The sequence below is a fragment of the Xenopus laevis genome, chromosome 4S (assembly GCF_017654675.1).
Source record: "Xenopus laevis strain J_2021 chromosome 4S, Xenopus_laevis_v10.1, whole genome shotgun sequence".
Taxonomy (NCBI): domain Eukaryota; kingdom Metazoa; phylum Chordata; class Amphibia; order Anura; family Pipidae; genus Xenopus; species Xenopus laevis.
In genome coordinates, this window is record NC_054378.1 from 96,600,580 (window position 1) to 96,622,689 (window position 22,110).

At 38.3% G+C, this 22,110-nt stretch overlaps 1 protein-coding gene across 1 annotated transcript; it reads left to right on the forward strand.

Annotated features, from left to right (window-relative positions):
• The first annotated feature begins 4,372 nt into the window (after positions 1-4,372).
• Positions 4,373-8,078, forward strand: rgs2.S (regulator of G-protein signaling 2 S homeolog). The gene is made up of 5 exons (XM_018261158.2): positions 4,373-4,588; positions 5,644-5,754; positions 5,867-5,928; positions 6,365-6,531; positions 6,952-8,078. The coding sequence occupies exons 1-5, from the start codon at positions 4,476-4,478 to the stop codon at positions 7,147-7,149; spliced, it is 651 nt and encodes a 216-aa protein (XP_018116647.1). The 5' UTR covers positions 4,373-4,475; the 3' UTR covers positions 7,150-8,078.
• The last annotated feature ends 14,032 nt before the right edge of the window (positions 8,079-22,110 follow it).

Sequence of the window (22,110 nt, forward strand, 5' to 3'; positions counted from 1 at the left end):
TCATAGGGGCAAATTTATCAAGGGTCGAAGTGAAAATTAGAGGTATTATTATATTATTCCCTTATATATTTATACATAGTTATCATATCTTCCCTTAAGTGCCTCTTCTCCAACGTGAACATCCCCAATTTGTTGTTTGTACCAGACATTAAATGATATCGCATTATGGTCACTATTACCCAGGGGTTCAATGACTTGCACATTTGCTATAAGTTCTGGGTCATTAGAGATCACTATATCCAGAATGGCATTTTTTCTGGTTGGCTCCTCAACAACCTGTGCCATAAAATTGTCATGCAACAAGTTTATAAACTTGTTCCCATTAACTGGTCTGGCAGTTCTGTTGCTCCAGTCAATATCTGGGTAATTAAAATCCCCCATTATCATTACTTTACACAAACTAGCAGCCTTTTCTATTTGCATCAGGAGCTTAGCCTCCTCCTCCTCACTTACATTAGGGGGTCTATAGCATACGCCTACAATTAATTTGCTGGACTCTTTAAAATTGGTGACGAACTCCACCCATAAGACTTTTGCTCCCTCATTTTCTATCATCACCTCCTCCTTTATATTAGCTTTTAAATCCTGCCTAACAAACAGACATACCCCTCCTCCTTTTCTATTGCCTCTATAGCCACTGATATTTACTGCCCAGTCATGTGGCTCATTCAGCCATGTTTCGGCCACACCAATCACATCATATTTTCCCTTCAGCACCTCCAGCTCTCCCATTTTACCAGTCAGACTCCTTGCATTTGCAAACATACATTTAAAACTGGTATATTCTGGCTATTACATTATACATCCATTCACTCCAGCCTTTATATAGTACATTTTTGGCTAAGTATAAAAATTAACCAATTATATAAAAAAATTTTAGCACAGTTTAACTATTTTCCTAGTTTTATTTTTACACTGAACAGTTCATTTAAGAACTCTGTACTGTTTCCAATATTTGTATTCTGTATCTTGTATAAGCAACTTGTACAGCACAAATTACCCTGTGTTCCATCATCAGACCACGCTGCTTCTATATATAAAGTTGAATTTGCAGAAGTGAAACTACAGCGCACAGCTTAGCATCTCAGCAAGGGACGCAGGTTATTGCTGCAGCCACGTAACCACAGCAGCCTTACACTTGCTGACGCTAATACACACATCATGATGTCTTTTTTTCCTTTGTTTTTGCATTTATGCAGATAACCATGTACTTTCCCAAAGGTTTTTTTCAAGTCCATTTTCTACCACTTTAAAGCTGAGTCTGTTACTAGCTTTTATACAGTTTTGTTTTTATTATAGTTCAGCTGTGGATAAGGCTTTACCTGCTCTAGTCAGAAAACTGAGAGCCTCAGTCAAGAACACTGGGAGTTATATATCAAGCCAGGGGTATGCTTACAAAGGCTTTCTACATCTACAGCATGTTTGTTTTGTTGGTAAGCTTACAGCGCATAGATAGCCACATAAGTTAACCCTTTGGCTGTCATACTCACCCAAGTCACATTACTGAAGGTTATTCTGTATAATTGTCATACTAGTTATTGAATTTTGAAGGTAACGTATAGTTTAAATAAAAGCAGGGTCATATTCTGCAACACGCTCTCTAACACACACACATTTACAGTTGTGAACCACTACACTCTAGGTACCAAGAAATGTGCCTTATTTAAAAAAAAAAGCCTATATTTATTCATTAATATCATTGATTACAATTCCTATGGATATAAGGGTAATTACGATATAGGTAACAAGACGGTGTTCAACATTTTTGGTGGAGTCAATTGTGGAGGAGTGGTTCACTGTAGATCTGACCAAAAGTGTTTGGGTAACCCAAGCACTGGGCACATTGCAGCATATATATAAAGCAAGCAAGGGTGATTAAGCTTGGATAACAAAATATGACCACTGAATAGCATGGAGAACCAAATTTGGCTTTTAACCCAAATCCCTGCATGTGTTCAGGTGTTTATGCTTTTCTATGTTTGCATTGCATTCTTCTATTAAGTTTGCATGCTCTTGGGCAACTTTTATACATTGTTTACATGTTAAGCAAATAAACCGAAGTAGTTAGTCAAGTTGGTGGCCGTCTGAAACATCCGCAGCAAGCTATCAGTCACTGTAACAATGACATTTGCAAATAAACTGCACAAATCCATGGCCAACCAGAGTTTCTGATCAGGATATCAGAAGGATTGCTGTTTGCCTAACATTTACCTATTAGGGTTCACGTATGTTTTACAGGCCATTAATACTGATAAAGATATCCTTTGTACATAGCAGAAGTTGTAGGCATCCCTTGCAGCATTTCGTTCACAGGTTTGACGTCAGTGGTTGAATTCTAGAAACCTTGTTTTTCAGGTTTCATGGTAGCTTATTATAAACCCTTTCTGGCAACAGGACAAGGATTCTATTGTGAAACTGACAACCAGAGCTGCAGGGGATTTAAAAAATGCAAAAGTGATAAAAAGATAGATGATAGCTAGAGAGAGAGAGAGAGAGAGAGAGAGAGAGAGAGAGAGAGAGAGAGAGAGAGAGAGAGAGATAGATATATAGATACTGTAGATAGATACTGTAGATAGATAGATAGATAGATAGATAGATAGATTAGATAGATAGATAGATAGATAGATAGATAGATAGATAGATAGATAGATAGATAGATAGATAGATAGATAGATAGATAGATAGATGATAGAGAAGATAGATGATAGATGGACGATAGATATGTAGATAGATAGATAGATAGATAGATAATAGATAGATAGATAGATAGATAGATAGATAGATAGATAGATAGATAGATAGATGACAGTCACTTAATGGAAATTTCCACTTTTGATTTACTTTTTCACTTCTTATTTTATTATAGCTTTTGAAATGATTTGGTTCCTATTTAGCCTCTTTGCAGAATGCACCAGGGTCACTGACCCCAGAACAAACAGCTCATTCTCTGTGAGGTTACTAAATGTTAGATGTCTCTATGTTTAGCCTTAATATATATTTGTTGATATTATAGCCTACCCCTCCCTACATCAACAAAACGTGAGAACATAGAATTTGCAAAATTTGCAGAATTTGCAAAAGGCAACCCTTGGTGCATGGTAAAGATTCTCACACTTACTTTTCTTCAATATTCCCTGTGTATGTAATACACAATATGTTGTGAAACGCTTACTCAAAAATCTTACAGTTTCATTGCCAAGAAAACATGAGCCAGATTAGTGCTAGAAAATAATTTCACAAGGGTATAAATTTCATTATATTAATCATCCACTTCTGTTTTTCTGATGGAAAAACCATGAACCCAATTTCACCTTTGAAGCTTAGGTTAAGGGGGTCATTTATCAAAACCGAAAGGTTATTTCAGCCTATTTATCAATACATTTTCCCGAAAATTTCTTGTGGGGGAAAAAACTCGATAAAATCATGAAAAAAACTTGAATACTGCAACATTTTCGATTTGACGTCTGAATACTGCGACTTCTGGACACCTGCCATTGACTTCTACATGAACTCGGCAGGTCTGAGTTGGAGTACTTTTAACACCATCAGGGTTTAATAAATCATGAAAAAATGGAGGGTTTTTTTTCAAGAACAATTGTTTTTTCTCTTTAAAAGTACAATCAGAAGAAAATCAAACTTTAATAAAATAAAATAATGCCTAAATGTTGAAAAAAAAGGCTAATTATACACAGATATTGTACGTATTTGCAAGAAATACAAGGTGCACAGAACAGACTGGACTTAAAGCTGATTATAGACATGCTACCCTAGAGCTTACAAATGATCAGGGGCAGCAGTAGTTTCTTAAATCGTCAATGGGCTCTGAAAAGTTATAAGAATCAATAAAAAAAAAATCAGTATGTGGATAAGCTTAACCTTATTTCTGCACAAAAGTGACTGTTTGAAAACTGGACTTAATTGGCATTTCAGCCACCAATTCCACTTTATGCTTGTGCCATCAATGCAGCATAGGTTTCCAAGCACAGCTTAATAATACTGGGAGATACAGTGCAGAGCACTCTCCTGCTTACAAAAAGCTGCAACTCATAAACAGGAATTAATAGAATAAAAGTTGTTTTTGCATACTTTGTTTGCCTTTTGCATAAAGCTGAGTATAAAGAAGTATCCAGGGAAGGTGAATAATGTACAGGAAAGTAGCGCTGTTAATTGCTTTTCACTGTAGTTGCCAGGAGGCAGGGAGAAGCAGCACTTCTAGCACACATGCAACAACAGCAGCCCAGACAAAGACGTCAGCACTAGAGATTTACCAAACTGCCAGGAAATGGCTCAGCCAATAGCAGAGGAGGAAGGAGGGGGGGTGCCTAGGCCCTGCCCTAGCTTGAGTGCATATAAAGTTGAGCCTCAGCAGCACACTATAGAGAGAAATCCTTCTAGCTCTCTTAAGAGCATCACTGACTAATACAGAACAAGCAGAAGCGAGCGCAGGGACTTATACAAATCCTTGGAGAGAAATTATGCAGAGTGCAATGTTTCTTGCCATTCAGCACAACTGTGGACCAGTAGAGCGATCATCTCCTGGAGGCTGTCAGAAAAACGAGGAGAAGAGAGGGAAGATGAAGAAAACAATGTAAGTTTATATACATGTTGCAGAGGGCATGGGTTTTCCTTGGGTCCAGATAGCAGCATGCACATCTGTCTGTCTCTTTATATATATATCCTAATCCTTCTAGGCATCAGCAAGATACCAGCATTTAAGATTTATATTGCATTCAGGCCCCAGTGCAAGTTTTTGGGCAGATTTGCAATGCAACTATTTGCAATTCTTATCCAGAAACCAGTGAAAACTACTAAGCAATGCCTTTTAGCATTAGTTGTGTTATTATTATAGTTGCCTGATTTATTACAATAACATTTGCCGTTATTTAAATACGGCAAATGAAAAAAAAAAATACTTGTTTTAAATGAGTAAACGCCCCCATTCCCAGGTATAGTCAGGATGGCGGTGAATAAGTAATTCCTGAACGATACGGTAATGGAATGATCTCATAAAGTCGACATATGTTGCACAGCTGGGAGAAGCAACTGGAATAGCCTCAGATGTTTCCTAAAAATAACTAGCCACGATGTGTAATAACTAGTCATACTGAGCGAGAATGATCAGGTTGTGTAAGATAATGTTTTATAAAGATTATAAGATATATAAGCCTCTCTTATCTAAACCTTTATACCTATACTTAGATTTGTATTAGTAATTCCAGCAATCAAGCTAAAGCTTTTTTTTGTCTCTGCTTGTATTTTAATATCTTATAAGGATCCAAATATAGAAACATTAATTGTTAGCTGCTCCCTAGGGGAGTGAAGGGCCTCCCTGACACAGATGGTATTGTACTTTGCTCAGAAGTTCAGCTATAAATACTTTCAGCAGATGAAAAGTCTTCTTTAAAGCAACAGGCAACTGTGCCTTTAAAAAGAAACAGACTAAAGGTCACAAGATCTTTGCTAGCTGTAGAACTAATTGGCTCGGCTGGGGTTAACCCTTTCACAGCTGAAAGTATGCCAGGATAACTAGAGACAATTTCCATTTTCAAGATTAATGGGGGTTTTTTTTTTCAGTTTCATAATGCTGAATTGCATTGTGGCTTTTAAAGAGTTTTATTAACAAGATTTTCTTTTCCTTTGCAGTTTAAAAGATTGGAAGACACGTCTGAGCTACTTCCTTCAGAATTCTCAGAACACATCCAATGGGTCCCCAACACACCAGAACAAAAGAGGCAAAAAGAATGCCTATTGCAGGTACATATAAAGAATGATTACTGTATATCTCACTACCTGTATGCAATGGTTTGTCTTTGTAATGCAATTGGAAACTGAGCAGTAGTATTTATGATACCTGTCTTTGTTTCAGGCCCACTCCAGAAGAAGCCAAGAGTTGGTCAGAGACCTTTGATGATCTTCTTGCCAGCAAATGTAAGTAATTATCTGAAGCTACTTTGGGTATAACAAAAAAGATATAGACAAACACTAATAGGAATCAGTATTTGCAAGCACAGCCATTATCAGATACCACAACATAGGTGCAGAAAACAGCAATTACAGTATATATTATTATTATTATTAGAATGCATTTATAGAGTGCCATCATAAGCCAACAATAGATGGCACTCAAGCTTATCAATAAGGGGGTCTCTGCTTATTTATTTGGAATCTATCTATATGCAGTTACCTTCTTAATTCAGTAAGATTTACATACTTTAGATGTGCCATGAAAGGAATCAGAGACACGTTTCAGCATTGAAGAGCAACATAATACTTTATATTGGGATTTAAGTAGCCCAAGGGTTTTGATTGTTATTATCATTACAGTAAAAAATAATTAACATATTTCTCTCTCTTTCATTATTAGATGGAATAACAGCATTCAGAGCCTTTTTAAAATCCGAGTTCAGTGAAGAGAATATTGAGTTCTGGCTAGCCTGTGAAGATTTTAAAAAGACCAAATCCCCACACAAGCTCACAGCAAAGTCCAAGAAGATTTATGATGAATTCATTGAAAAGGAAGCTCCCAAAGAGGTAAGCAGCAGTATACTAGAACCATTCCCTCCAATACAGGCAATGCTTAGTGAATAAGAAACTAGTATGAGCAATGTAGCCATTTGTTTGCACGGTTATTTTAAGAACTCTTTTGACAACACAGTTGCAGAGTTATGTCCTTTAAAAAGCATTTTAATGTAATGGTGATGAAAGCATTGTGTACATAGTTTATCTCACCTATGGATGTAGTTTAAGTGCACTATTCAGAGAACTGAAACATTTTAGCCAGGCTCACAAAGGAGCATACTGTGATTTCTCTAGGACCAGTGCCTGGCCAAGTCATTTCACAATACATGTATTTAATAAGAAAAGTAGAGATACTGTATGTTTTATAATTATTTTATTTTTGCATTAAACCTATACAAAAAATAATAATATTTTTTTATTTTTTCCTTGCAGATTAACATAGACTTTCAAACTCGGGAAAACATTATCCAAACTATACAGGAACCTTCACACTCCTGCTTCTGTGCTGCCCAGAAACGAGTGTACAGTTTAATGGAGAACAATTCCTACCCACGTTTCCTTCAGTCGGAATTCTACCAGGAATTGTGCCAGCCACTGTCACAGATGCCCAAAGAGCCCCAGGCAACATGAAAACACAGTTGAAGAAGAGCATAGAATATTCACTGGACTTTCACCAAAGTCCTTAGAGGTTTCACGTCTTTGGCCTTAAAGACTCCATGAGTCGGCAGCATCGAAAATGAGATATGGCTGTTGACTCAAAGAAAAGGTCACACAGAAAATAAGGTGGCTGGTGAATATGGAGAAGCAGAAGGACTGTTTCAGGCATGGACAATGTTATGGTGATGGGCACTACAGTGGGAGTTCAAGTACTGTCATTAGCCCAAGGAGATTAAAGGACCATCCAAGCTATCCAAGTTGTTTGTGGACATTATAAAAGACTAGTCATCTGTTAAAATAAGTCATGGATCAGACGTGGGAGATTACCAAGATTTTGAGATAGTTTCAATTTTTAAAAGTGACTCTAAAGCAGTTTTTATTTTAACATTCGCTGTGCAAGTAATTCTGCTGTACATAATGTGATATTGACAGCCCTGGCTACTACCTATGAAACCTTCCATTTACCATGTGGGACGTTTCAATTGGTTAAAGTGGTGCCAGTGAGCTAACAACCCTGTGTATTAAGCAGTACCTATAAGGCTGCAGGTTTCCAGTACATTACAGAAATCCAGTTGTGAGAAAATTGATAACTTTTCCATGTATCACAATTAATTAATTCCCAGAGATCCACCTCAAAATCTGTCATACTGTCAACTTTTTGGCAGTCATCAACTGTACAGTGTGTTTACTGTTAAAAACAAACAGCACCTGGTGTGTATTTATTATGTATAAAATGCAGCGTATGTATTTGTTAAAGCCGTGTATGAGTATGTATGAGAGATTTGTATAACAGAGCAGCCAGGCTATAAATAATGTCAGACTCTGCCTTGAAGGCAGTTAAACTTCAGTGAAGTTGTTGTTATATATTGATTTTAATTATGAATAAATTATTTTTCATAGTATGCTTGCATCTATTTCTAATAATTGTACAGTAGATTCAAACTGAGTTGCAAGATTTTTTTTTGGGTTCAGGAACCTCCTTTGCAATTAAACATTTGCACTGCCCCCCCATCTACACTCAACTCATAACTGTCATTAATCTATAGTTCAAGGCATATTCAACACAATATATAAGTATAAAACCTCTTTTCTTATCGTTAACTGGCCTCAAACCTGTGACACCCCTTTAACTGGTTGGAGCCAACATTGAGGAGTCAGCCTAAGACTAAGGTGGCCATAGACATAACAATTAGGCTCTTTCTTATCGTTCAGAATTCTACCTGTATCTGACAATTCAGCACTAACAATGGCTGATGCTTGGGATCAAAATTTTCCGTCCAGCCCGATCGACGAGCCGACCGATATCCAAGTCTTCTGACGATATCAGTCGGCTCATTCCCCACCATACACGCACCGAATATCGTACACAGATTCATTTTGTACGATATTATCTGTGCGATGATGGCCACCTTTACTGTTGGGGAACCACTGAGGTCCATCTAATGCATGTCTATAGCAATGATAAACCTTCTCATGGACTGTTGTTAGGCTAACAGATCACTGTGGCTATACAGTAGGTGTAGATGAATGTACTCCTTATTACTGTTTAAAATCCCATTTTTTCAGCTGAAAATTTTCAACTTTGCTTCACACACAATATCAATACAGTGCCCTGATTTCCAATAGGTCTTAGAGCCCTGGACCCTAACTTTTTCGGACAACCAGGGCAGCAGTTTTCAGGGGAAATGTAAAGAACTGAATTGCACCCCAAAGTTATTTATTTTCTCTTATAAGGCTGCCTCTGTGGGATAGTGTATATAGGAAGAGGGGAATGGTGCTAGCTATTGGAGCTGTACTAAACCCAGCCTCCAGCTATTGTAAAACTCAACAGAATCCTCTAACAGTCTTTTCTGTAATAGTATCTGTAGTTCTATAATAGGTAGAATGTTTTGCACTAGATTTAATCTAAAGGGACTCCACACCAAAGAATTTTAGTCTGGATCCCAACATCGTTATTTGGAGCCATACAAACAGCTGTCAAAAAAAAAATAGAGACTAATATAACTGTTTATACAGGTTCCATACTTCCTTGACTTAAACAACTTGTTTTATGACATCAGTGGATAGCAGTCAGACTGTTATGGTTCCATTTACTCTAGCTTTTTACATGTATAAGCTTCTAAAACGGCAACGTATTTTGCAGCAAAAATACAACCAGTAAGTGATACAAGAAGTAAAGAGGATCCTGCTCAACAGAGTTTACACTCTAGTCATCAGGATGTATTTTTCCAGACCCTTTTTGACAAGTTTGAAAGATATTTGGGGGCCGATTCATCAAGAGTCGAATATCGAGGGTTAATTAACCCTCGATATTCGACTGGGAACTAAAATCGTTCGACTTCGAATATCGAAGTCGAACGATTTTGCGCAAATCCTGCGATCGATCGATCAAAGGATTTTTCGTTCGATCGAACGATTAAATCCTTCGAATCGAACGATTCGAAGGATTTTAATCCAACGATCGAAGGAAAATACTTCGATCAAAAAATCACAGGCAAGCCTATGGGGACCTTCCCCATAGGCTAACATTGACTTCGGTAGGTTTTATCTACCGAAGTAGGTGGTCGAAGTATTTTTTAAAGAGACAGTACTTCGACTATCGAATGGTCGAATAGTCGAACGATTTTTACTTCGAATCGTTCGAATCGTTCGAATTCGAACGAATTTAACCAATTCGATGGTCGAAGTACCCAAAAAATACTTCGAAATTCGAAGTTTTTTACATTCGAATTCTTCACTCGAATTTTGTAAATCTGCCCCTAAGCGTAGTGTGAATTTCTGTGTAATCACCTACTTGAATGTACATTTCATAGATTTCACTGCTTATTATTTTAGCTTTATTTTACCAATGATGTCAGGCACTGTTCCCAGTCTTTTTGTACAGTGGCTACAAATTATATATATATATATATATATATATATATATATATATATATATATATATATATACATATATATAGATGTGTGTGTGTAATTAAAGAGGGTGTAGCTTATCTATGTCACAGGTAACTATGTCTAAATATTAAATTCAGGTCACAGGTACAGTTTATGTATGAGTAATAATGATGCCTTTCAAACTGCATGAATGAAAGCTAGAACAAGCCAATAAATCTACAAGTGAAGTTCGTCAGGCTCATCTCTCAAGTTTGAACAGTGCTTGGAGCCCTTTATTGGCCAAAATGTTCCACAAACTGCATGGGGTAAATTTATCAAAGAATGAAGTTCCGCCACTAGAGAGAAATTCCGCAGCTCTCCATTCATTTCTATGGGATTTTGAAAGGCGTATTTATCAATGGGTGAAAGTGAAATTTCACCCTTTGATAAATACGCCTTTAAAAACCCCATAGAAATGAATGGGAAGTGGCGGAATTTCACTCTAGTGGCGGAACTTCACTATTAACTTCACTCTTTGATAAATATACCCCCATGTGTTTACTTTCCTGATAAGTAGATGGCAATAGGGGCAGCATTTATTCAAAATTGGGGCTTTGGGGCATATTGGTCCATGTGAGCAGATCGGTTTGGTAGCAAGTCACTATGCTCTTTTAAAAAAACAGATTTTAAAAAGTAAAATTCCTCCTTACAAAGGCTTCGTAATGGCTGGGTACTTTTTGCTGAATTTTGTCAATACTACGTCAGCATCATATTTACATGATCATCATGATTCTGAAAAACAGATGCACATCTGTAGGGTACCTGTCTTCATTTTCCTCTTTATTGTGACCTTTATACAGGTCTGGACTGGGAGTGAAAATAAGGCCTGGCATTCCAGGTACACAGAGTCCCAAACAGCCCCCACCAGCCCACTAAATAGTGACTTTCTATGGCATCTTAAAGCAGCCCCTCTGGCATTTACCAGAAACCATAGCTTGCCAGTCCCCGTCTGCCTGTTTAGGAAGTTTTCTAACACTTTTTTAAAATTTGGGTCTTGTAACAATAGATGCCATGTTTGCACCAGTTCTGATAACCCATAGCTACCAATCAGCACTGAGCATTTACTGATCACCTACTGAATGTGAAAGCAAATTGTTACTGTTTGTGATGGGTTACCTACTAACCTTGGCACCAACTTTGATATTAAATCATAAGCGTCAATGCTTAGACCTTATACTTTAAAAATATACAATATATAATAAGCAACACTAAAATGACAAACATAAAACGAACACTCCTGTCGTGAAAGACTGTCCACCGAATAAGTGCTTTTTAGCGCTTTGCCTCAAATAGGGCCCCTTGGCTGAGTGAACTGGACGCTTCCAGTAATAGTGTATGTGTATATGTACAATTAGGGAGAGATGAATGGTGCTCATAAACCTTTACACATTTAAGCCTTAACTGTCTTAGGAGACTCCATGTGGCACTGCCTGTTGATTGAACTGAATCATGAACCAGTAACTGAAGTCATTAACTGGAAAGTGTATTATGCTAAAATGAGCAGTGCTTTATGCCAGCAGGCCAGACACATTATTTTATATGACAGAGGTGTTATATCCATTCGTACAGAAGCACAGAAATGTTTAAGTAAAAAAATCAGCTGGATGAGATTCAAATTCAATTCAAATTTCAGTTTTGACCTCAGTTTAGTGGAAGGATTCACAAAAAATGGCCACTGCTATGGACACAACCCAATGTCGTGGAATTACTGTCCTGATTAGGTTGGTGGTAGCTGTAGGGTTCCCTAGCATCAATGGGTGCACTTATGGCAGAAAGGGCCAATCAGCCGGTAGACAAAATATCTGCTCTGGCTACTGTACATTTTAAGACCCAGTACAAACTTTGCACATGTCATTACATTGCTCAAATGCAACTGAAAGTATTGGAAGCAGGACCAATATCACAAGCAATCTCTTAGGACCCAACGGGAGGTGAATGACCTGATACCAACTCTGCCTCCCAAGCCTTCCAGCACTACAGAAGCATGGTTTTTTATGGTTCTCTTTATCTTATATTTCTGATCATTTAATTGTAGGATGTCCTAACGCACTGACTTAACCTAATCAAATGCAGAAGTGCATCGCTATCCGCTATCCTGATATGTCTTCTTTAGAGCTTAGGAGATTCAGAAAAAATATTAAATGCTGTGATTATGCTTTTAATGCTGAGTACATATTACAACATGTTTTGGGCCTTATGTGCCCTTTATCAAGTGTAACAAAAAACAGAACATGTGGGCTATATCAACACACTCCTTCCTTCCCCCCACCTGTGCTTGGGTGGACCATTAATCCAAAGGTATGTCCAAAGTCCAATCAATATACATTTCCCAGTCCATAGAAAAAGCATCCAATTAGAGAATACAATTCCTTAAAGGGGTATAAGTGTAGCTGAATTCCTTGTAGCAATGTCCATAATACCTAATAGCCACTCAAGTGCTACACAGTGATACATTTATACCAGTGTCCATAAAAGTGATACTCTTGTATCCAATCTGCTAGAAAAAGAATAGAGTTAACACATAATACATCAGCAAAACTAGTACTGCACATAACAACTGTGCCTATTATGAACCGAAACATTTATATTCGAATAACAAGCTTTACTATAGATAGATGCTTAACACCAGAGTTAATTACTTTACAATTATCTTTATTCATCTACGTCGCTGGTGCATTCTGAATTTATATTCAAGTCCTGCAGGTTCTCTTTATCTGATCATTTGTCCTGATACTTGCAATAAGCTGAATAGGAGTGTAATGCATATAAGGAGATTTTTCATTAACAATAAAAACATGTCTTCACACAGGATAACCAGTGGATGACTAGTCACCGGCAGGCCTGCATACATGATGTGGACCCTGTGCCCCTCGCTGAGCCCCCCAACCGACACTAATCATTAGCCAACATTAGCCCCAGCAGCTACGCCACTGATATCAAGCCTTTATTTGATGCAAACATCAACCCTTTTTTAATGCTGTGCATACTGTATGCTTTATGCCCCTTATTTTGAGATCCTGTTAAAGCTTTGTTTTGGGTAAATGAAACGGTTCTGTTCTCAGAAGAGCCTCCCTTTTATAGTTATAGGAAGAATGCATTTAAATCCATCTCTACTCTACACAACAGTGACCTTCTTCCTCCTGTTTCTTTTACTATACAGCTGTTTGTATATTTATATTTTCCTTACTGCACACTTTGTTCTCCCTGCTGTACGATATCTGTAGTGTAAAAAAGTGATGTGTATACAAATAGCTCTATATAAATACAGTTATGGATATATGTATTTATATAGCTCAACTTGTTTATGCAACACTGTATAATAAAACAGAACATTGACAGAACAGATGGGAACAATACAATCACTTGTATATGAATATACACAAACAACATATCACTTTTCTAAGTGCTCACATGAAAGGAAGTCCCTGACTCACAGAGCTTATAATCAATATATTGGACCTACAGGGTGGAAGGATATAGCGCAGCACAGGAAAATACCAGTCATGTATATGTTCTTGTTTCATGCGTAGCAACTTGCAAGAATGTTTACAAATGCAGAGTTGTTTGCACAAAGTACAGAATCATTGGTTCAATGCTGGGTGTGACTTCAGCTTGTGCGAAAAATAGGAAATGACTCAGGCTGATAAGAGAAATAAAAACCGAAAAATACGTGAACATGCATAAGAAGTGCTAGATTCTCTTCCAGTGTATGTCATTGCCCTCAAGCTGATGTATGTAAGATGAATAGGGTTTGATTTAGGCTTAGTATAGAATAAGCCATCAGAATATCACTTCTTTATCATCTGCTAAACAGTGCAAACTTTTGTAACTTTTATTTGTTTGTCGTCATCATTCTTATGTTTCAGCATAAATTATTTTAGGCAGTTGGATAGCTATACATCTGACATACTGTAGGGCCAAGCATTCCTGTATGTGCATTGGGCAAAGTGCAACTTCAGATGCAATTAAACCTGCAGTTTTTATGCAATGCAGCATTGTTTCCCACAATTCAAGCATCACGGCAGCCAGGGGCAGAGTGAGCACTGAATGAGTTAATATTGCTACCTGCCTGTTCCTTTCATAAAATATAGAGTAGGTGATACCTTTTATTGGCTAACTGAGTAGATTAAAAACACTTTGCTACTATGTTCCTTTCATGGCTGACTGATGCATTGCTAGGCAATATGCCAGTACTTGATATTGAGTACCACTGGTGAAGTCATGGAACTACTACTCTCAGCTATCAGCCCTGCCAGTATAAATAGCTGTTGTTTAGCTACAAAAAATATTACTTGCCTTTGCTTTTTACTGACACTGTAGCATTTTTCCCACAGTTGAAAAGCATGAGAAACATCACTGGCATGCAATAATATAAAGGTTTAATACTTTTGGTGAAAGTTTTGGGAACCCTGGGATTACAGCCATGTTCAGGGTGGCAGTAAATACAGGGTTCCACAGCATCTATGCACACTTAAGCACAATACATCAGAGCAGAGTAAATGAATTCAATTACAACTATACAGGCTTTCAATAAGCACAAAATGTATGTCCATATTAGCTCCACTGCATTTGCGGCTCTGATCATAAACGAGGCTTTAGGGCAGAGACACATGCTCCAATTCGGGGAGAGTAGTCACCCAGCGACAAATCTCCTCTTCATCGGGGCGACTAATCTCCCTGAACTGCCTCCCACTGACTAGAATGTAAATCATGGAAACTTCGGGCAACTTCAGAAAATAAATAGATTTGAGTGCCATCCCATCAGCGATTTACATTCTAGCAGGTAGGAGGCAGTTCAGGGAGATTAGTCGCCCCGAAGAAGAGGTGTAAGGCAGTAAATACAGTATGCATGGAGCACACAGGTGGCTGGGCAAGCAAAGGCGAGGAAAAAAAGAAGAGACCAGGATCATTTTTCTGGCAAGAGCAGCTTAGTGGTCAACAAATCTGACCCATTTTGCTTTGCTGAAAATTTGTGAAATGGTGAAAATACGCCAAATACATTGAATTCAATGGTCAATTTCAATTTCTAAATTGCATTTTTTTTTTTTACTTTTTTAGAGTCTATGAGCGTTTTTGGCAGCAACCAGCGCAATTGTAATTGTAAAATAGATATTTAAAAAAGGTTTCTCTGTCGTACATTGCTTTTTCACAGAAGTGCAGTGATTTCCGCTTTACTTTGAATTGCTAAATACTGCTACTTAAAAAGCTGCAGTTAAAAAGCTGCATTTATTAGCTAAACAGAGCATTTTGATTTCAATACCAAGCATCCCACTGAGTTTATCTGAGTTTGATGTGTCCATGACTTTGATCTGAAGTGTCTCAGGCACTGCATAAACATTATTACAAGTCACCTATGAACTACCACTGGCTGTGACTTGATTTGGCTGACACCTCCTGCTGTTTTTTGGAGTATGCAGTCTGGTACCAGACAGAACTAGTTTAGAAGATTGTTAAATTGCTGGTGATGACGTGAAGCCTCAGAGCTCCAAGCTGAATCCATTTATTGTGATGACAATGTAGCCCAGAGCAAAGCTGACAATATCGAAGTTGACATCAATGTAGGAGTCAGAGTTCATCCAAATAATACTATTATGTATACCGTGAAGTCATCTCTTACAGGGGATACAAACACAAACTTCTCACTGAAGCAGAGGCACTTTGTTTAGGTCTGTTTAAAGACAATAGTGTGATTGTTCTGGTGACAAGAACTTACAATCTAAAATGAAGTGACACATAGGTTGGAGTTGACTTGTAGGATAGTAGAGGCTCTACCAGTGTAGATATTAGTAGTGTGTTTGTACTGAAGTCAGTAAAATGGTAATTAGTGTCTGTTGGAGAAGAGCAAGATGGGCAAGTTGTTGAGGTTTTAGATTGTAGAGCTGGGCGTAAATATAAGATCCACTGGTCTGACCTTTACATAGTAACTTACAAAAGGTTAAAAAAAGACTCATGCCCATAGAGTTTAACCTATTGTGTCTGCATAAATGCTAAGACATAAAATGTATTAAAGCCTCTCCAATTTGCCTTAGGGAAGAGGGGGGAATTCATTTCTGACTCCAAGGGGAAGATTTACTAAAGGGCAAAGTGGCCGTCACTAGCGAAAATTCACCACGGACATTGCCAATTTACTAACAGCTGTAGAGGACAATTCACTAGTGAAAAAGACTGTCACTAGCGCAGTTTGCGAATTTTACAGAATGTTACCTTTTCCGCCAGAGTTTCCTTGGCCAGCTTAGACCTGGCGAACTGATAGGATGAAGCTACTTCCTTCTCAACCTTATGTCAGTGACATCATATCCTGTATTCTGAAAAGTTATAAAAACGAAAAAAAAACACTGGCTTTTTTCATATTTTTTTGGGATTGTGTTTAACAGTGACTATTTTTGTTTTGATTTTTTTTAACCATTTGAGGGGCATTTGTTTTAGGGTGGGCTCATGTCTTTATTTTGCTTCCTTGGACATTTTAAATAATAAGTGCATTTGCACCAACATCACTAATAAAGACATATATATACAACCTATATGTACCCGCCCTAATCAAGCTGACCTAAGTGCAAGTGTATTAACGATAACGAAGTTTCGCTAGGCAGAAACTATGGTTAGTGAAAGTTCATTATGAAAGGATTACGCTAACGAATTAACACTAGAGATACTTTGCCAGCGTTCGGCTGCCGAGACGCAACTTTGCATTTTAGTGAATTTGCGTAGTGGTAGCGAATTTGCACCTGGCAAGTGGAGCCAAGTGTGGTGAAGCCTTCACAGGCAAAAATTCACCCTTTAGTGAATTTGCCCCTAAGATGTCAGTCAGCAATGTCCCTGGATTAACTTGGTACAAACAGTTATTTTTAATAAACCAAAATTTTTCCGAAATGCATTGAAGTCAATGGGCGTCAAAATTATTTTGACGCACATCAATTTAAACACCCGCGACAATTTTTATACGCATGCAAATGCATTAAAGTCGGTGGGCGTCCGAATAATTTTGCCGCGCAATTTTTATGCGTGCGACTATTCAAATTTTTTCGCGAGAATTTGCACCTGCCGAATTTATTTTCCCATCACTACCTGTATTTCCTTCCTTGCTAAAATCCATCCAACCCCCTTCTTGAAGTTATTTAATGTATCTGTCGGTACAATTGATTTAGGAAGGGATTTGCTTTTTTTTGCTTTAGTTACTTCATTTGCTTACAATTTCAGCTATCAATAGCCAATGCTGAGTCTAAACCAAGGGCTGCATTCGTGTTATGTGTAGGAAGGATCTATGCTGAGTTAGTTACATTATTTTCATATTTAGGTGTCTGTGATAAAAATATACGTCACAGCTTGTTCAGTAAATCCCTTGAGTGTTTCATTCATACAAACCTGGACAATGATGCAGAATACAATGATGCTCAGTTCAATTATACCTGCCAGTAACAGAGTAAGAGTGAAATCCTCCAAGAAGGACACGATGAGCCTATTGATTTAAAAATAGACGCTGTATTTGTCATCAGTTTTGTTGTATAGCTCAGACTGGATTTGATTGAGGAGTGTACATTACTCCTTTCCCTACACAGTAGGTTAATCACGCACATTCTGCACACAATATAGTGCAGGCACTTTTAGCCATATGCATTATGCACTGATCTCTGTTTCAGGTTTAATTAAATGGTGAATGAAAATAAGAATAGATAGCAACTAATCATAGCGTAAAGGATTCAATAGAATTTTATACTGAAAAAGTATATAAAGTCAAACGATTAAGGAGCATAGCTGGTCCTAAGCCAAACCAAGTCAAGCGATGGTCATGGCTGTCCATATCAGGTCAGGCATTTTTACGAGCAGTGATAACAGGCAGTTACTGTAGGTGTCTCTTAACCACTGTTGTTCTTCTCCTCAGCCCTGAGTGCCAGTAGTTTAACCTCAGCTGTGGGTTTGGCAATACAATACCATTATGTGATTACCAGTGCATTCATACCCAAAACAAAGGACTTTGCTTTGATACCATGGAGCCAAGCCTGTGCTTTGTAACCGATATTTGTGGCAGTACAATGCTGGTCCATGTATTATTTTCAGTAGTTATAGAGCATTGCACAATTCCCCATACACACCCTTAGCAAGGAAATGTTTATGATGCACTCCTTGTCTCTAAGGGTGCTTTGTCTTCCTAGAATCTCTTACATTCTGCAACATTTAAAAATAGAATGATGCATTAGGGTAAGTATATGGCAGAACCTGTTTTTTTTTTAAAGAACACTTTGATGCATATTTGCGATGAGCGACTATAAAAGGTGGTTCAAGCAAAACACACCTTCACTGTATTCTGCAAAGTGTTCAAAAATAGCCCCAAGGGTTTGCATGCCCTATATAATGATATGAAAGCCTTTCACTTTTGTTTTGCCTTTTATATCAACCTTCATAAATGTGTACCTGTGCGGTTATCATTCGATGCCAACTGCATATAATAAATAAAATGTTCTCTGTCAATATCCCTTTGGGAAAATGCTAGTTTTTGTACTTGATGTTTTAATTTTTTGACAACTTTTATTGCATTGCCCATTATTTATTTTCTGATAGGCTGCAGTGGTGGAACACATGAAAGATCCTGTCACATATGGTATCCCAAAATCTACAACAAACACCAAGGTCCTGATTTCGGGTCATGCTTCTGCCTATAATAGCCCCCTTTCGCTGTGGGAGGACTCGGACGCCGCCTTAAAGGGAGAGGACCAAGGGGAGAGTTCTGAGCAGAAAAGGGAACTGTAACATGTACATGAAGGACGCAGAGTAGGTAGCATAGTTGAGAGTCAGTCCAAGGTCGATTGCTATCAGGCAGTGCTTTACTGAATCAGGAGTCAGAACCGTAGTCGAGGTCAAAGGCCAAGGTCATAACCAAAAGGAACGCAGTACAGAATCAGGATCCAAAATGGTCATAAACAGGTAAAGGTCAGGACAGGCAGCAAACTAGCAGAGGTCAGGGACAGTCACAGATCAAGAACAGGAAAACAAGACAAGAAGCACACCCAGGAATTATCTGAAAATAGACCTACGTTGGACCATGTGAATAGGGACGTGGTGCCTTTAAATATTTGAAATTCATGCCAATCGCGATGACGTCTGATGTGGAGCACGCATCAGAAGGCTTCATAAGAGGCTTTGTGGGAGAGGAGAGATGCCCGCTGCCGTTGAGATATCATCACAGATCCACCAGAGGGGAACACAGGCAAAAACACTTAAGTAAAAGATTCCTTAATGAATGCAACATATTTCTGAAGTCTCAGTGATGAGTACTCGGTCCTGTTTCGCATTACTTAAAAATTTGTAAAACTTCTAAAAAAATTCACAAATGGTGAAAAATTTGTGGAATGCATTGAAGTCAATAGGAGATAAAAAAATTTACTTGCAACAATTTTTTTTGTGGCAACTTTTTTTTGCCTCTGTGACTTTTTTGTCTTGGTTACTTTTTGTACAAATGTATTTAGTCAATTTTTTATCACTCCTAATGTCAATGGGCATTTTTTCTGGTGGTGACTTTTTTTGGTCTTGGCGACAATTTTGTCTTGGTGACTTTTTTTGTCGCAGAGAAAACTGCTCATCACTACTCATTGACTAAAGTTGGTGCAGAGAACTTTTAAAGTGGGAAATTTTGGACTAATGCAAAATGCAATATCCTGAAAATAGCATGTTGTCCAAACCACTGTATTTTTGGATTACACAAAAAAAGCGTAAACATATAGACCCAATTGGCCATAGGGCTTTAAGGCTATTTACTGGTGGAGAAAATCTTCTCCAGGTAAAATATCTCCACCAGAAATTGTCAGGAAGCCAGGTTTTAATACCCCAGTGGAGAATACAGATGTACATAGGAAAATGTACATTCCAAAACCTACACAATTTCTATATTATTTTTAAAGCCCCTTATGTCCTCCCAGTCTTTGACCATTAATTGTTCAGTGTTCCCTATGGGAGCACACTGCATCCAAACTACTTAAAGTGCTCCATACTGAATTCCAAACTTGGCGATGAAGTCTTCAGGTCTTTAATCAGTCAAAGAGGATGCAAACATGGTCGCTAATGCTCACAAGCGTCTCTGCGCAGGTTTTTTGCTATATTACATTCCCCTCTTTGTGCCTTGTAGTGCACTTAAAGGGTTAAAAGAAAACACACTCTAGAAAAGAGACCTCTTTGAAATACCTTTGATCTTGACTCTAAGCAGAGCAGTTTAATTATACAATCAAGCACCTGGGTGCCGTAGGTGGGTGCCGTTAAGGAAGGATCCTATTTATAGCTTTACAGCTTTAATAGGTGTTTTATGATAGTCAGAGCAGCATTACAGTCATCATGTCTCCTTAAAATAGACTAGGTAGTACTATAGCTTGACAATTGCTTTTAATTTTTAGTTTCCTGCAGCCACAAAGAGAAAAAAAGTACACCTTATATTATTCATAAAGCTTCTTTTTATACAATTGTCATTTTTAGAGATTGGGGAATTTTTAAAGAACAGTTCAGTATATTTCTGAGCAAAGTACACACAACTATTTTTATTCTGTTAACAAAAAAACACAAGTAAAATGTGGTGCAGCAGGAGTGGTGGGGGCCATACAAATACCAAAAATAATACAAAAAACATCTGGCCAGCTTTATGATCAGAGCCACTGACCCGCAAGACAACACAGGATTAATTTCTCTTTATGTGAATGCATAGTTTTGGAAGAATTGGGGATTCACAGAAGATAAAATCATTTTTAAAATTTCCTGTGCACCAATCCCCAGTACTCCAGACCCGATGCTGAAAATTTGCAAATGTACATAAAGGAATGGGAGGGGACGGGGGGCGATGAACGGCAGCGGGCCTAGGGGCGCCTGCTATGTAAATCCAGCCCTGTGGGGCTGTACTAACACAGGTTGCGTGGAAGCACCGAACACTGGTGGAATGCAACATATTGCGTTCCACCTGCGTTTGTTGCTTATAAGTGCCTGTGTGAGTAAGGACTAGTTTAAAAAAATTGATTGCATCCTGTGATCCCGTACAGTGGAAGGCTTTTAAAATTATCATAAGGGAACTCAGGGAAAAACACCCTTGAGTAAGAGCTCAGTCTAAAGGTAACAGATGTACAAGGTCGAACTGGAGCATTGGGGGCCCACCAGGTCCCAAACTTCCAGGCTCCCCGAGAACGCCAGCGTTCCGTGCCGCACATTACATTTGTTTTTTGGAGGACAACCGATCATGGGAGCAGGTCTGGGTCGGCCCAGCCCGACCCTGATTATATTTGTATATCTGTCTGGAACATATCTAGCAGTTATTGGACTGTTTAAATATATAAATAAAATGGCAATTTCTCTCTAGCACCTTTAATGACCTGGGCGCTTCTTCTGATTTACACTCCTAGGGGTAAATTTACTAACCGGTGAAAATTCACGACCGAGGGCTTTGCAGCCAGTGTAACACTTCTCCAGGCGTAAATTCGTTAGAACAACGCTAATTTACTAAAATGCAAAGTTGCGTCTAGGGCACCAAACGTTGGTGAATTTTCGCTAGTTTATGTTCCGTATGTTAGAAAAGTATGAGGGACCCAAAAAAAATTTTTAGGGACTTTTGCAGGCTATCACTCTGAAAAAAGGAAAAGACGCCAGCGTTTTTTGGGACTTAGAAACTTTTTCCACTAAAAGATTGAGGAAGATCTCTGCACTCCAATGCACTTCGCCTGGTCTGAGCTGGCAAAGGCAAGTCTGGCGAAAGAGGCAGTGTCGGACTGGGACACCAGGGGCCCACCAAAAACCTTAGACCAGGGCCCACCGAAAAACTTTAGACCAGGGGGTCACTCTCAGTACTTTTATTCTTTCTCACCTCACTCAACCTGTGTTCTCCAAGTCTCTTTTCTTTACATACTATAATCTATTATTTCATTTATTTAGCTTCTTAGTTCTCATACAAATAGGTAATGGCCATGAAATAGGCCAAATGTTTAGAAGCAGGAGGGCCCACTGACACCTGGGCCCACCGGGAGTTTTCCTGGTATC

Coding starts and splice junctions, on each gene's coding strand:
- rgs2.S (XM_018261158.2), top strand. CDS start 4,476: ATGCAGAGTGCAATGTTTCTTGCCATTCAGCACAACTGTGGACCAGTA. Junction 5,755..5,866: donor AAAAAGAATGCCTATTGCAG/GTACATATAAAG, acceptor TCTTTGTTTCAG/GCCCACTCCAGAAGAAGCCA. Junction 5,929..6,364: donor TGATCTTCTTGCCAGCAAAT/GTAAGTAATTAT, acceptor TTTCATTATTAG/ATGGAATAACAGCATTCAGA.